Source organism: Calonectris borealis, chromosome 16 (assembly GCF_964195595.1).
Source record: "Calonectris borealis chromosome 16, bCalBor7.hap1.2, whole genome shotgun sequence".
Classification (NCBI taxonomy): domain Eukaryota; kingdom Metazoa; phylum Chordata; class Aves; order Procellariiformes; family Procellariidae; genus Calonectris; species Calonectris borealis.
In genome coordinates this window covers 11,403,670-11,418,921 of record NC_134327.1, presented here as the reverse complement: position 1 = coordinate 11,418,921, position 15,252 = coordinate 11,403,670, and the positions used below count along the sequence as shown (strand labels likewise).

Below are 15,252 nucleotides of genomic sequence, written 5' to 3'. Positions count from 1 at the left end.
TGTAGCAAGAGACCTTATGTAAGAGCTGGCGGCGTGCTCGCCGTGCGAGGGTGAGGCGTAGGAATGAGTGATCCTGGAAGGATGTTTCTCTGAGGTGTGTTCTGTGCCTGGGCTGGGAACAGCAGTCTCAAGGGCACAAATTCCAGTGTCTGAATGTGCTTGGTCTTGTTCAACTGATTAATTTCTTACAGTTATCCCAAGTCAAGCTACAAAATCCCCTAGTACTTTACTCAAAGCCTTTCATGGCTTGTTGATAAATTATTTTCAAATTAACTGCCTCATAATTTGAATCTGTAGGTTCTTAAAAGATGCAGTACGGTGAGAGGGAGAGAAAATAATGAAAGTCCCGGACTTTACCCTGCCTATAACAAGGAATAAAGGTTCTGCTCTGATGTAGTACTTCAATTTGGTCTTCCAAAAGTAAGGCTTAATGTGTAAAAAACCCTTCTGAAGGTACATTTGTACAACTGACAGATAAGCACCAATAGTAGAGTAAGTTTTCAGTGTGATCTGACAACATTGTAAAAGAGCAAACATTTTTCAAATCTTCCTTTAGTCCATAATTAATGACTAACAGCTCTGATTCAAGCAAAGGAATTTTTTTTTTTAATCTATCAAGCTGTGTAACTTGAAAGGGGAAGGTCCAAGATTTTCCCTAGTTTGGGGAGCCTTCTAATTTGAGCCTTCTAATTTTTGGAAAGGGCTCAGGACTCCAGACTAGAGATCCTGTAAAACACTGGATGCTTTACAAATTATCTGATCTCTCCTGTACAACGGGCATCTTTTTACTGAAACAGCTATTTCAGATTTCCCCAGTGCCATGAAAGTCTCTCACTTCTTTGAAAGATAATATGTGAAAAGCATTTAATTCTCTGTTAGTGGCACTGCTCTTTGTGGCACTGTTTTTATTGAATCCTTTTGGAACTGGTTGGCTTAATCTGCAAATGAGATTTTTTTTTCTTCACATTGATTATCTAATGGGCGTTTCATTTGATCTCCTTGGGAAAAACACATTCTAAACTGCTAAAGCACATGTATTAGATTCTAAGACAAACTGTACCTTTAAAGGAAACTCTAGAAGATACAACGGACATTTGCAATAAAAACATTAAGTAAGCATAACCAAACACCTGCTACTATACCTAACCTGAATTTGGGTAACTACAAAATTTAAGACTCCAAAGAAAGACACTGAGTTAATTAATAGGTAATCAAAACATTTGGATATAATATAATACAGCAAGTTGATATAGGCTTTGCATAAGATTGTCGCTGTCTTTTTGGGAATAATTCCACTGTGGGATCCCTGCATATCTTTTTCCTTTGATTTCTTCCTTCCTCACATGGGGAATCAGCAAGTCAACCACTGTGCCAGAAACTAAGGAACGTAATTTGGGCACTTTGCTAAAATCAAGTGCCTTGACACTTCAGTTAAACTTGTCCAGATAAACCAAAGCTGCTGCTTTGCTGCTCAGTCCTCTGAGATCTGGGAGACAGTTTGCTGCATGTATTTATGTAAAAGGAGTATCTCCCTTTTACTGTTAAGTGTTATAATGAAGTCAAGTGGAAAACTGCTATTTACTGTATAATAAAAAAACATCTATTGTTCATAGCCCTGAAAACATAATAATAAATAAAACCTTATATTTCAGGCTGTGTAAACCAGTTGCTTGTGTAATAGAACATGGTGTAATTTTCCATTTGCAATTTCAATACTGTAATAAAGCAATCAAAGCATAAACAAAACACACTTTAAATGGGGCTGCAGGTAATATTTCCATAATGGCTGTCCTTAACAATTGCCGCTATTTCTTTTTTTTTTCCCAGCCTCGAATTCTTTTTACTTATCTCAGTCATTTAATTAAAAGAAAATCAACTTAAAACAGATGAAAGACCATCTTAAACCAGTTGCAGCTGTGGGCAAAGAAGGAAAAAAGACCCTAGCAGTGCAATCCACAGTTAACACCCGCGTGGGTTAAATTAACGCCATTTCTCATCCTCCTTTCAGGATGAGAGCTGAGGCTCTGCAGAGAGCGTGCTGTAAACCTGTGGGCAAAAGGGGTGTTTGCCTTGGTTATCTGTCTTGAGGATCTGGAAGTTCACCATTTCCCAAGCATCTGCCGATGACCGCTTGGTTTTACTGGCCTGATCGGCGTTCGCGCCGCGTGGTGGGAAGCCGCTTGCTCACCCATTGCTTGTAGGAGCATAAAATAACTCGGTGCTGTCTGTCAGGTTTGAGCACGGGCGTTAAACCGTGAGGATTAACGAGGGATGAGCAACCACGTCGCTGCCGCCACGGGTGGCTGATGGCGGAGTTCACCTCACTGCAGCGGGAGGGGGATGGCTTTTCCGAAATCCTGCTGGATTTCTAAGGAAAGTTGGCATTGCCTCCCGGGGGTGCCTCAGCTCTGCCTCCTGACCCCCAGGGCTCTCGGATCACACCATCAGCCAGAGCTGGGTCCTGAAGAATGCGGTTTAAGTCGAGCCCCAGTGCTCAGCAGTGACAGGTGAGAACTTGGTCTTCATGGCGGAGGGGAGGGAGGAGCCCGGCCTCAGCTCGGGCCCTGACCGGCCTCAGCTCGGGCCCTGACCGGCCTCAGCCCAGGCCCTGACCGGCCTCAGCTCGGGCCCTGACCGGCCTCAGCCCAGGCCCTGACCGGCCTCAGCTCGGGCCCTGACCGCCGGCTCCTGCGCACGGCAGAGACTCAGGTGAGGCTGGATCCCACATAAATTTGCTGACACCAGGCTGGAGTTTCGCTCTTTTCCCCTTCATTTCCAAACGAACAAAGGCGCGAGGACAAACCATCTTTCCCTGCCCCCGAGCAGGCAGGCTGCCTGTGACCATCGCTCTCGCCCTTCCCGTTTGGAGGGTCTGGAGGTGAATTAGGAAAATAACAAGGCTTTTATGAGAAGAAATCGTTTTATTTCGCAGAGGTTGATCGAGCCCTGGATGCAGGGGCGGCGGAAGCACAGCGGGAACGCCACCGGCCCGACCCCGCCGCCCCCCGCGGGCCGCCGGCCCGGGCCAACATGGCGGGCAGCGGCGTCGTCTCCAGGGTGACCCGCGCCGGTGGCCGAGGCCTGCGGCGGTGACGTCACTCCTGCCCCCCGCCCGCGCGGCCCTATTGCGTTGCCGTGGCGACGCCCCCCGCCCCCGGGGAACGCTCCCGCAGGAGCGAGGCGCTCCGGTTGCCATAGCAATGCCAATGCCATTTCCACAGCGGCGTGGCCCCGCCCCCTCCGCGGAGCGGCAGCGGTCACGTGCCCCGCTCGATGCGCTCGGCGCTCGCAGGAGCTGGCGCCGCTCGGTGTTCGGCTCCCCCCGGTGGCGAGTGTGTGACCGGAGGGACCGCCGGCTCGGACCCCCCCCGCCGGCAACATGTCCACCGCCATGAACTTCGGCAGCAAAAGCTTCAAGCCGCGGCCGCCGGACAAGGGCGCCTTCCCGCTGGATCACTTCGGTGCGGTAACGCGGGCCTGGCCTCCCCGCGGCCTAGCGCCGGGCCTTCCCCGCTCCCCTCAGCTCCCGCGGGCCGGGTCAGGGGGACGCGGGCCCAGGGTCGCCGCCCGAGCCCGACGGTAGCGCGGCCCTCGCTGTCTCTTTCAGGGGAGTGCAGCGCCTTCAAGGAGCGGTTCATGGAGTGCCTCCGCCAGAGCGGCTACGAGAGCAGCGCCTGCCGGCAGCACGCCATGGCCTACCTGGAGTGCCGCATGGAGAGGCAAGTGGTACCCCGGCCTCCCTGGCAGCCTGGGCGCAGCACGGCCCGGCCTCCCCGGGGCGGCGGGCTGAGGGACAGCCGGGTGGCCCCCGGGGCGGGGGAGCAGCGGGGTTCCCTTTGCGGGGAGGGGAAGGGAACCCGCAGTGGAGACGTTCACGCAGGAAGCTTGTGTCCTTGCAAGAAACGGTGTCCTTTGCAGCTTCAGCAGTTCGCTTGGCTTGTGTTTTTGATGTGGTGTAGATATCCAGCCCGAAGGGGGGATAACTGCGAGACTTGGCCAGCTTCCGCTCCACACAACCGTGAAGGTTTTAGATTTTTTTCTGGCTATGGTTACAAGTTAAAAGATTAACTTTGTTCCAAAGTTCAAGGGGAAAAAAAAGTGTTGATGGTTGGTTTTCCAGGGATGTTTCCAGTCCTGCATTGCTTTGCAATGCTTTCTATTCTGTGGTGAGTCAGGGAGCTCGTTGAGAAATGCACTGCATGGGCTGGCGGTGAGAAATCCAAAACAGTTTGAAAATCACTACGGCAAAGTATAGTGGCACCACAAATGCTCTTCTAAACCACACGCACTTAAAAATCTGGTAAATGGCACAGGTGGAATTTTAGGAGGCTCTTATTCAGGTCTGTTAATTAAAGATAACCAAGAGTCAGGTCAGTTTCTGAGGCAATTCTTATTCAATATCTAATATCAGGAAACAACACATTTAATTGGAAAACTGCTGTTAAGAAAAAAAAGTATCCCTGAATTTTGCTTTCCCAAACCTGAAGTTTCTGAGGCTTTGCCAGGTGGCAGTCACTCTGCATGGACGTCTTAGATTTAGAGTAAATAATATTAAATGAAATAGAAAGTGCTGCTATTCTCTTAGTTATGGACTGTGTTCTGCATAATGTTTTTGTTGTTTTGTTGTTTTTAACTTAGGCAACTTATGGCTAATGAACCACTGGAAAAATTGGGATTTAAAGATCTGAGAGATGAGAAATCGGAAGCAAAACCTGAAAAGTTGTAATGAAGAAAGACAACTTTACTCTTCATGTATGGAAAGCATAACTCTTATGTAGTACATATTGTACATTCTGTTCATATTGCAATAGGAAATGTTTCCTGAAGGAACCTTTTTTCCAAAATTTTATTTTCCTAAAAGGAGTCCTGCCTTTGTCTACTTTCCTCAAGTGTTTCTTAACTTTTTTCTTTTAATTTCTCTAGCCTACTCCTAAAGATCCATAAGAACGTTTTGCCTGGGAGAGAACAATTATTGCCTGAAGTGTTCTCCACATGTCTATAAGAACAGAACAGTGAACTCTTATTTTAAAAAGACAAAAATACCACCCTTTATTGTGTAGATCTTGAACTATAGATTAATCTTATGAGGGCATTACTAATATGATTACACAATTACTTCGCAGGTGGAAATAAAGCTGTTGTGGTATTTGCAAATTGCTTTTTATTAAATACTGGTGTTGACCCCCATCTTTGGGGTGATCTCCTTCTCACCCTGCTATAGAAAACACTTAGGTACTGGCGTGGTTTTTTTCAGTCTTCTAACCTTCATCATTGTTGGGAGAGTATTTCTAGTTCCAGACACCAGTCAGGTAGTGATTCTGCTTTTATTTGCCATGCCAACCGTGTTCACGTAAGTTTATTTCATCATTTAACTGGGAATCTTTCATTATGGATATATTAATTTCTCCAAGTAGAGCTGCCATATGTTTTTTTTAATATCTTTATGGTGAAATCCGTGTGGGGACAGGAATGGCATGCATTTATTTGTGTTCTAAGGAACTGTGAACTGTATATATAAACATGACTAGACAATTTTATTCTTTTAAAAACAAATGTTTTATATTAAAAAACAGGGTAGATAAAAAGTTAGCTATCTAAGAAATACAGTAATTCATTCCAAAACATGTAGTTGCAGCCCATACATTGAGAAGGTAACGCAGCAGGCCATACAGTAGATGTGCAATCAGGTCTGAGTGTGTCTTTAAGATCCCTGACAGGTGTTTGTGTAACTTACCACGAATTACCAGAGCAGTGGTATTTCTCTTGCATATACTAATGCAAATGAGTCTGTCTTAATTAATACTGAGTTCAAGCCAAAATAATTTGGCCTATTAGCCCCTTAGAAATGTCTTTTAAGCAGACAATAAATTTATAAATCTTCTGGATGTATTTTTCTATTTTCCACTGTATTTCCTGCCCTGTCCCTCCTGCTGCTTTTTTTTTTCTTTTTTAAACCCAGTGAGTCATTTCTCTGTGTATCTGGCTCTCAAACTGCAAGCTTTAGGGTCAGGGCCTGCGGATAGCGATACACACGCTGTTTGCCAAGGCAGTTCTACACTTTCTCCTTTATTTGGTGTCCTCTGTGTGATATATCTCAGCTTTCCTGCTGTCTGCTATTATTCCTCTTGCTTCTGCTTCTCTCCACTGTGCATCTGTTCACACGGAGATCCACGAAAGGGTAAAAGAACATTTTCTGCTCTTCTTATTGATGGTTGGAGCTGGGATTTAAATTGTTGCTCGGGTCTAATCTGATTGAACAGACTGCAGATAGTTCAGAGTGAGTCTCTGTTTGAAAAGAATGTCCGCTTGCTGCTGCATATTTTTATTCTACTTCATTCTACTGTTTAAATTATATCCTTTGGTGAGATTAGTATATTTATAGGAGAGAAAGCAGAGATTTTATTGCTGAAACAGATATTAAAAGACTTTGTATTAAACCACTGAACAAGAGCTTTCTTTCAGCGATACCGAGTGAGAATTATTAAAATAATCTCCAGCATCTTCAGAAGAAAGAAATCAAATTTCATGCTTCTGTGCTCCTTGAATATTATAAGGTGAAGTGAATCCCTGGTAGGTATGAAAGAACCCACCAGTGGTGGTGGAGCAATCCGGGCTGTTACCAGTGGTAGTTTCATCTTTGGGATGTTACTCTGCACTGTCATTTGGCCAAACAGTTACTTCATGAGTTACAGGCATGTTTTCTCCTGAGACAGTTGATACCACCTCTTTCCTCCAGATTATTATAGCGTAAAAGAGGTCAAATTTTTGAAGTCTTGAGTGATTGAATTTTGACTGTTGAGCTGGAGTGGTAGTTGCCGTTTAAATGAACTCTCTCAGGTTACACACTGAAGGAGGGGCCACTGGGGACTCTCTTTGTTTATAGTGACCAAGGCGCAAATTTTGCACCTGCTGCAGGAGGGATGGCGGAGGGAAAAAAGCAGTTTCAAAACCCTTTATGGCAATGCTGAAGTGAAGAGTGCTCTGTGCTACTTGTGGGCCTGGAGTCCCCCTGTAGTGTTCCAGCGATGTAGCCAGCAGGACGCTGCATTGCACAGACTTGACTGTGCTGCTGAGCCACCAAAATGGCCAGAGCACGCGTCATCCTTCACGAAATAACTGCAGAAGTCGTAATTGCCATCCTAACAGGGAACGCTGGGGTGAGAGGTTTGCACCTCTTGCCAGCCTGAAGAAGATAACTTCCTCATCCTGTCCAGATCCATGGGTACGTTTCATCCTGCCTCCCAGCACAGTGAATCAGCTTCACAGCGCTGTCCCCTTCACGCCAGGACAAGAAAAGGGCTGTGAGTGGATAGTTGGAAATGCAGGGAATTGGCAGAGGCATGTGTTTCCTGGCTGTAAGGCATTAGCTGGGGAAGAGAATATGTTTAGTGGAGCTGTAAGGTGAACTCAAAGCTGGTGAGGGCCATCAGTTTATCTTGACTGAGGTCTAATGCAGCTGAGAAGTGGTGGAAAAACAAGCCATTAATCAACGCCGAGCCTGGCATTAAACAATTTTCCCAACTTGCTCTATGGGACAAGTCGCTGCAACATTGGAGTCATCTGAGAGAAGTCCCAGAATGCTCTTCAGTGTCTTCCTGCCAACATACAGATTGTTAATTAAAGCCTTTCCATATAAACCTCTATTTTAGCCTTGCTTGTGGGATCCTGGTTTATGCTCCTTTAAAATGACAGCAGTGTATAAGCCAAAGGAAAGCCGTAAATTCGTAGTTACCTTTCCTGTTCCCATACAAGGAGGAACATCTCCAGAAGCCTGACACCAAGTTGGGAAAATCTGTATTCTGGAAACGCCGAGCTGAAGTGCGTGTGCTGCGGGGGAGGCGGTTTGTCAGGGACGCTGATTTCTTTATGGAGCTGTTTGGAGTTGATGAGCTGCTCTGCTGCGTGTGGCACCGGGAGCAAGGTAAGTCCCACGCAAGAACATAAATCTTCATGTGAGAAGCCTGCCTGCGTGCTGCCTGCACCAGCGCTGCCATGAAGCACCACCTGCTGACAGACCCTGGGAGCTGGAGAAGTGCAAACGGTTGCGAAACAAGGCTGGGCTCGGATTGGTGAACAAACTGCCAGCCTGGCTGTAATTGTACAGGTGTGGAAGGGATAGCCCGAAGCAGGAGGAAGTGTTGGCTGTGGTGGAGTGAAGATCTATGTAAGCTGTTAACACAATAATAGAAATGGATAAGCAAGGGGGCTGTAATCGTCTTTCCTGTAGCTTTTCTTCAGCAAAGCCTCCTTCACACCGTAATTCTAGGCACCCTCCTGCTTGGGATCCTGTCCCCGGGCGTCCCTCTGCGGGCTTCGGGTCAGCAGAGCTTTGCATGTTGGCACTTGGGAGAGCCTTGCCCGCACATTCCCCCTTCCTTTGCTCAGATTAGAATCAATTCAACCGTAAAGAGCTTAACCTTGATCACCGCAGTTATTTACAGAAAGAACATTGCTGCAAGCCAACCCTCATTACGTCTTCCTGGGAGACCTTGAGCTCTAGGTGTATCCAAACAACTGCAACGGCCTGCAGAACAAGGAAGAAAGGATTTAATAAGCATTTCCAAGGCTCTGAGCGTTCTTTCATAGAAAAGCCTATTCAAAGAGAGAGCCTCCTGTGCTTGTACTGGAAGTGGGCCATAGTCCAAAGTCCTTTGTAGGAGCACAATGAGCCTGTGCCTCTATGCTAAGGAAGGAGTGTTGCTGTATCTGCCACCTGGGAGTGAGGTACCTGGTGTAGCAGAAGGGTCGCATCTGTAGGCACCTGTAAAGTGAATGTTTGGGGTTGTGCACAGTTACACACAGGCAAAAGGTGCAGCCAGCTGACCTTCACGCTTGGTCCTCCCCTGAATCCTCTTCCAAAGCATTCGCCCCAATTTGGCCTGCCTGCTTCAAGGCCACAGGTATCTTTGCGGCTGGGCATCACACTTACCGTGAGTGGCCACCCACTTGGTTTCCTTTGGAGACCACAGAGTTGCTGGCCTTTTCTGGTGATTAATTGCCCTTTGCAGCAGAAAACAAAATCACTTTCACTTACTGCTGCTTTTGTAGGTTTAGCTTAACCAGCGCTGACACTGGGAGGCAACTAGATCGGTTAGAGCACATCTTGAACATCACTCTCTTGTTATCTCCCTCCGAGCAGGCCTGGAGAGCACTGGGAGGCCATGCTGTTTCCGCAAAGCTGCTGGAACTAAACTGATGCCGTTGAGAATCAGGAGATACTGTAGGCAGGCTACGAGGGAAGGAGCAGCCTGCTCCCTTTACAAAAAGTATCTGTAGCATCACTTGATGCTGTAGGCTCTGAAAAGTGCCTTGGGTGTTCTGGTTCCACAGGACAGCAGTATCTTTCTACGTTTCTAATCCGTGATTCCTGGGAAGGGAATGATGCTTCTGCTAGTATGCAAGAGTGCGGTCATTTCTGGTAACATACCAGTGACTCCAGAGGACTTTAGTTACTTTTGTGCCTGGAGTAGATCCCTTCTGGAAGAGGTCCTTCTGCTAAATTGGGTATGTGGCATATTGTTTCAGGTTTCCCACAAAAATCAAAGCTCTAACTCAGATTAATTAAAAAAAAAAAGAGACTGTTTGGAAGGGCACATGCAAGGGTCCATTTCCTCTTCCAGGGTGTTTCAATGGAAATTGGATGTCTGATTAATCTTATCCTGGTTCTTTTTTTCTTTTAATGATTCTGCTTCTATGAATAGCTGGCAATGCTGCATTTCTGTCAGGATGCAGCACATTTTCTAGCTTACAGATTTCAAGACGAAATGCCTGCCTTCTGGAGTGAAGGTGCCATATGGCTTGAAATGCATAATTGATCACTGCTCAAAATAGGAGCTTCATAGAAAGTCACCTAGAAGTCCAATGCGTGTGTGCAGAAGACTTGATAGACCTTGTTGCATTTTTTGTTTCCTGGGACCGATGATGATACAGGGACAGGTTTTTATGGCTCTTCCTAGAGGTTCTGATGCTTGTGCGCTCTCTCTAGCACTGCACAGACTGTATCACCACTGGATTGTTTATTCCCATTATTCCAAGAGATCTTGGGACTTGCATTAGCAGGTGCATCAATCTTATGCTTGCTGGGTGAAAAACACCCCAGACAAGCCTGGCGTTCATCATATAGCCCAGCAAAGGCCACAGTTATCTCTGTGAGTGTAAAACAGTTCAGGTGCATCAAATTTGGTGGGCTGAACCCAGCCCTTACTGTCCCATGCTTCCCCACCTCCTGTGGGACGGGTAGCTGTCCGCACGAGCAGTCTTTCCCAGCTCCCAGGCAGGGTAAGGCAGGTTCCCACTGATGTGGGGGGGATGTTGTGGTCCATCTGGCTGTGTCTCCTGCTGGCTGGTAATGAGCAATACCTTAAACCACCCAGTACCCTAGATGCTTTTCTGTTCAAGTCCTTATGAATTATGGCAAACTTTGTAGGAGCAGTGGTGGAAAGTAGGCCTGCAAAACCAGAGCAGGAGGGTGAAGAAATCAAGGAGACTACCCAGAATGATCCAGGCTTTTAACTTCATCTTGATGATTTTAAACAGCAGGCAGTGGGGGCTGCTTCTGCAGTCCTTTTTGGAAACTGAGTCCTTTGGCTATTTTAGTAACATTCTAGAAGTTGGCAGCTCTGATTTCTGGAGGATTTCTAGTTTCCTCAATGCTAGCAAGCCCCGCTCAGCAAGAACCTGCTCACACACGTGGTTCTGATGCTGCTTGCAAAGCTGCTAATCAAGGATAGCATGTGGGAAGGCAGTCGCATGGGAGGAGGTGCTCTGCAAGGGAGTCAGCTCCAGTTTTGTTTGCTCAGTTTATATTTCTCTGTTATCAAACCATATTCTGGGTTTCAGCAGGGTTTGGAGGCACTGAATCTCTCCTTAGTGGACATGGCAGGAGAAAGATAGCACTACAGAATCTGGGACACCAGGACTGCCCTGAGGATTTGATGTGGTGTTGTGTGCTGCAGCCTGCTTAGAAGAGCGATCTACTGGCAATCTACAGAGGGCTTTTCCCTTTGGGTTGCTGTGACAGCCCCATGGTAGCATGGCTTGCTGCACGGTCAAAAGGATTTCACCACACTGAGGAATCCAGTTTTTAGGCAGGCAGACCCAAATGGGAAAAAAAATTCCTGCTGCCACTCAGGAATTGCACAGAAGCTGTGGATCAGATCAGTGCTGAGAAAATTGCTGGTAACTCAGGATGCTGAACCAAGCAGGAGCAAAAACCCCCCATTGATAAATGAGCCTTCACCTCCCCATGAACAAGTACCGAATAGGAAATCCCAGGGGTGTAATGAGGCTGGTTGCTTTCATCGCTGGGGTTGCCTCCCTCAGCTTGTGCTCTTTAGTGTGGACGTGGGAGTTATGCTGTGCTGACTTCAACCTATGGATTTAGCAGGCTGTCTTCAACCCCTCGTCCTCACCCCCCGTCGCCCTCACAGAGCACACGCTCCGGGATGTGCCCGTTGTTTGGCACATCTCCAGCGTGCGTGTGCGTGTTCGGAGCGGTTGCTAAGGCAGCGTAAGTCTGTCCCCCTCTCTCTGTGCATTCAAATTTCTGTCTGATCTAGACGTATGTGTATGCTGGGTCCGTGCAGCCCAACCCCAGGCTGGTATCTGTATGGGAGAGCACAGGCGATGCCACAGATCAGATGTAAAAGCTCTGTGTGCACAGACATCAGTGTGAATGGTACAGGCCAGTGAAGTGGGTTTCAGTTCAGTTCCCCCCTCCCCAAACTGTGCTGCAGAGTCTGGTGGAAAAGAGGGACTGTCCACTGCCACCTACTAGGACGCAGCACGGAGGTGGCAGGAGAAGCATCCCGGGGAGATGCTGAGCATGTGCCTGTGCAGGACAGAGATGTAACCAGAACCAGGTCACTGCAGGGCTTTGGTGATAGGAGATGTGCGACTTCTGGTCAAAGAGACAGAAAAGCTGAGTTCATCGGCTGCTGAAAAAGAACCAGGTGGGTGAAAAATGAGAGCGTGTCTGGAACATCTACCTCCATCCTTCCAGGGCGCACGGCAGGAGACTTGCAGGTGTGGTGGTGCCAGCTAGAAAGAGTCATTTGAGCAGAGAGATGTCTGGATTGATGACTTTATTTCAGCTTATTTTAGCAAGTAATAGGTGTGGGGGGGTGATGTTTATCACTGAAACCGGAGCTGGCTAGTACTTTAGATCACAGCTCTAATCGGTCGGACTGACTTAGACAGTAAATCACTTTAGCAGCACTAATAACACAGAGTGACGGGTATAGTAAACCCTCTATTGCAGCAATAACCTGGTCCTGCTGGTTCTTCGACTCAGGTTGGTGCTTCTGCGCTGGTTTGTTTATTAAAGCTCCTTCACAAAAGTCACCTGGGTGGCTGCTCCGACTCAGCCATCGAAATGGCTGTTCCCCTGCCATTCCCCAACCTGGCTTAGGCTCTTTTTATAGCCTGCTATAAAATTGTTTATTTTTGCACCTGTTTATAAAGGCTTTTTGGCCACAGGGGTCTCATGATGTTGTTTTCATGGCTTCTGGAGCAGGGCTGCTCTGTTGTTGCTAGAAATAATTGCTGTTAATTAATTCTTTGCTGATTTTTCTTTGGCAAAGCATGTTGAAATAAACAAGTAAGTGAGCAGCATGCTCTGTATCTCGATGTTGTGGGAGCTCTTAGGAGGCATGCAGTGACATCCAAACAATCCCATCAGCAGCCAGAGGAAGGGTAGGACATGGTCCTCAACTTTCTGTGGACAAAGTTAACTGGGGGAGGTCCAATTACCATCTCCAGCTGTTCGGCAGCTTCCTTCAGGCTATCATTTCTGCTCTCTTTCTAGAGAAAAACCACAGCTTTGTTTCCACCTAATGCTTTATTCAAATCACAGTTGAGAAATGTTACAGAAAGTGATGTGGTCTCAGATGTCTGAACCGGACCGGCAGCTGAAGGCAGCAGTCCGTGATACAAGACCGACTGCTGGGACCTATAATTGCGCCGTTTTCTCTTTTCCTCTGAGGCCTTTTAAAATGGTTTCTCTTCTTTCTGAGGGACTCGGGCTCTGTTGCAGAGACTTCCAGACCAGAAGTGATGTGCTGGGCATCAGCCCCTCTATCCTATGGTCCTGCCGATAGCATCTCCGTCATCCTCTTGGCACTGGGCCCCTGGCAGGAGCAGCCAGGGGTTCCCAGGACCCCCAGAGCAGGCAGCAGTTGCCTGGGCTGCTTCCGTCTCCACCCTGCAGCGGGACATGATGCAGTCCAGTCTCCCGCTCAAATGTCTCCAAGCTGTTCCTGGAAGGATGAGCTATTTGAGCCAGGAAGAGATTAAATTATTGGAATTGAGCAAAAGCAATTTCCATGATAAGTGCTTGCCCTGCGGTTTGCACGTCCAACCTGTCCTGCTGCTGTCTCTGACTCAGACTGAATTGATGATGGCCCGCTCTGAATAATCACTTTGACTTTTCTTGGAGGAGCTGATACCATGATGTATGAATCTCTTCACACATATGTTGGTTTTCTCCATATGGAGCTTCCCCAGGCCGAAGTCTTTTAATTAGTATAAATCAGGAATAATGCTAAAAGCAGTGGTCTACCACTGGCGTAGGTGAATTATTGACTTCATTGGTCTAATTTCATCTTCTCTGAGAGCAGAAAAGAGCCCATCATTAGGCCGTAAAATCAGCATAGCTCCAGTTGGGTGCCTGGTAGCTGCCGTGGAGCCGATTCCCCCAACTCCCCCCTCCGCGTCATATTTTACATCGTATGAAATGGGTTCGGTACAACAGCAACAGGACTCTTGCAGCGTGAGTTTGCTTGTGTTGAGATTTCCCCGTGGAGCAGACGTACAAATACCCAACGTCCTCAAGCTATCAATTACCCCCTCGCTCTCTAGGATGTCTCTTGGCTCCCAACCACCCCGTCAGAGTGACTGAGCAGCCCCTGCGACCGTAGATCGATCCCCAAACCAGCCCATCGCTGCAGCGAGCCTGGCCAGAGCGCAGGCGGAAAGGAAGCTGAACGGATGTCCTGGGCATGTGATGGGCAGACTCAGAAAAGTGGTTGGAGCTACTTTCCTTTTCGTTGCGGCGTGGCTGTGAAAGAGCAGTTCTCAGCTCCAGGGTGTTGCAGAAGCCTAAAAAAAATGTTGTGTAAGTCAATCAGCAGAGAGATTTTGCTCTGCACCCCCTTCGTATCCTCATTCTCCCCGTTTCTTCTCCCTTAGAGAGGATCTCTGTGGTCTGGTGTGCATGATGTTACCCGCATGGCTATTAAATCATGGGAGCAAAGGACTCCCCTTTTTTCACACTGGTAACACTGGGCTTTGCAACAGAGTTAACCACTATGCAAATGTGATGAAACCCTGATCTGCAAATACTCCGCAGCGAGGCACTTTTAGAGTTGCACAGTGCCTTTTCTTCTTCGAGGGCCGGTGCAGGTGCAGAGCAGCTCTGCAGACGTAGGACTTCAGTCTGTTATTTCTGCACGCCCCATAATTTTCTCTTGCATCGTCCTCTTCAACTTGACCAACACATCCTAACGATGCAGATGCAGTGAGTGTGCTTTTCCCTGTTCTATAAGAGAAAAATCCCACAGGCTCCGTAAAGCAATTTGCTCAAAATCAGAGAAAGCTGGCATCAGTATCGGATTTTCAGTTCAAGAGGTTTTAATTGCCCTGGTCTGAGCGCTCTGCTCTGTGGCATTCCTCCCTCCCAGCTGTAGCCACTCTTGATTTAACTGGATGACCCAGAAAATAAGATTTTTTTTTTTTTTTTTAAAGAAAAACCTCTAGAATTTCAGTTTCTTTCTTTTTTTTTTTTTTTCTTTTGAACAGGAAACCATACTGCAACGGAAACTAGCTGCTTTAGCATGGGTGCGGGTGGCCAGTGCTATGGCTTGTTCACACAAACCTCCAGCTGCAAGAGCTGCCTCCCCTATGGTGCTGAGGAAGCCTATGGGATCCAGCCTGGTGTATCTACTACTCCAGAGAGTTTTGCTTGACTGCAGTTGCAGTGGCATGAATTATTGATATTTCCGTTAAGGTTTGCTGTTCACACAGGAATTCGTAATGCTTTCCCACGTTACACCGTGAATGCGCTCCTGGGTCACATAAAGGGTTGAGTTTAACACCCTTTTACTTTCATGGTTGTGACATTGATTAGCCATTGCAGGGCTGGGGCTGCAAAATTAACTAAAAAACAGTGTAAACAGCTCTTTCCTAACAAAATGAGGCAGTCTCGGGGTGAAAGGAGCTAATATGGAAGGGCAAGGAGAAGGTATAGTTACGTCT

At 47.3% G+C, this 15,252-nt stretch overlaps 2 protein-coding genes across 4 annotated transcripts in view; both read left to right on the top strand.

Annotated features, from left to right (window-relative positions):
• The first annotated feature begins 3,245 nt into the window (after positions 1-3,245).
• On the top strand, positions 3,246-15,089 carry COX19 (cytochrome c oxidase assembly factor COX19). Of its 3 annotated transcripts, none has more exons than XM_075165273.1 (4): positions 3,246-3,461; positions 3,608-3,719; positions 4,639-4,752; positions 14,797-15,089. In XM_075165273.1, the coding sequence occupies exons 1-3, from the start codon at positions 3,380-3,382 to the stop codon at positions 4,724-4,726; spliced, it is 282 nt and encodes a 93-aa protein (XP_075021374.1). In that variant the 5' UTR covers positions 3,246-3,379; the 3' UTR covers positions 4,727-4,752; positions 14,797-15,089. The 3 variants fall into 3 exon arrangements, with proteins under 3 accessions (XP_075021374.1, XP_075021372.1, XP_075021371.1); XM_075165271.1 differs by lacking the exon at positions 14,797-15,089 and adding an exon at positions 4,924-6,441; XM_075165270.1 differs by lacking the exon at positions 14,797-15,089 and having other exon boundaries at positions 4,639-6,441.
• The window catches only part of ADAP1 (ArfGAP with dual PH domains 1), a 76,332-nt gene continuing 65,740 nt past the window's right edge, over positions 4,661-15,252 (top strand). Inside the window, exons 1-4 of the mRNA XM_075165249.1 lie at positions 4,661-4,752; positions 6,463-6,554; positions 7,147-7,222; positions 7,753-7,921. Coding sequence (XP_075021350.1) covers positions 4,726-4,752; positions 6,463-6,554; positions 7,147-7,222; positions 7,753-7,921 — 364 coding nt within the window. The 5' untranslated portion in view covers positions 4,661-4,725. The remainder of the gene's footprint in view (positions 4,753-6,462; positions 6,555-7,146; positions 7,223-7,752; positions 7,922-15,252) is intronic.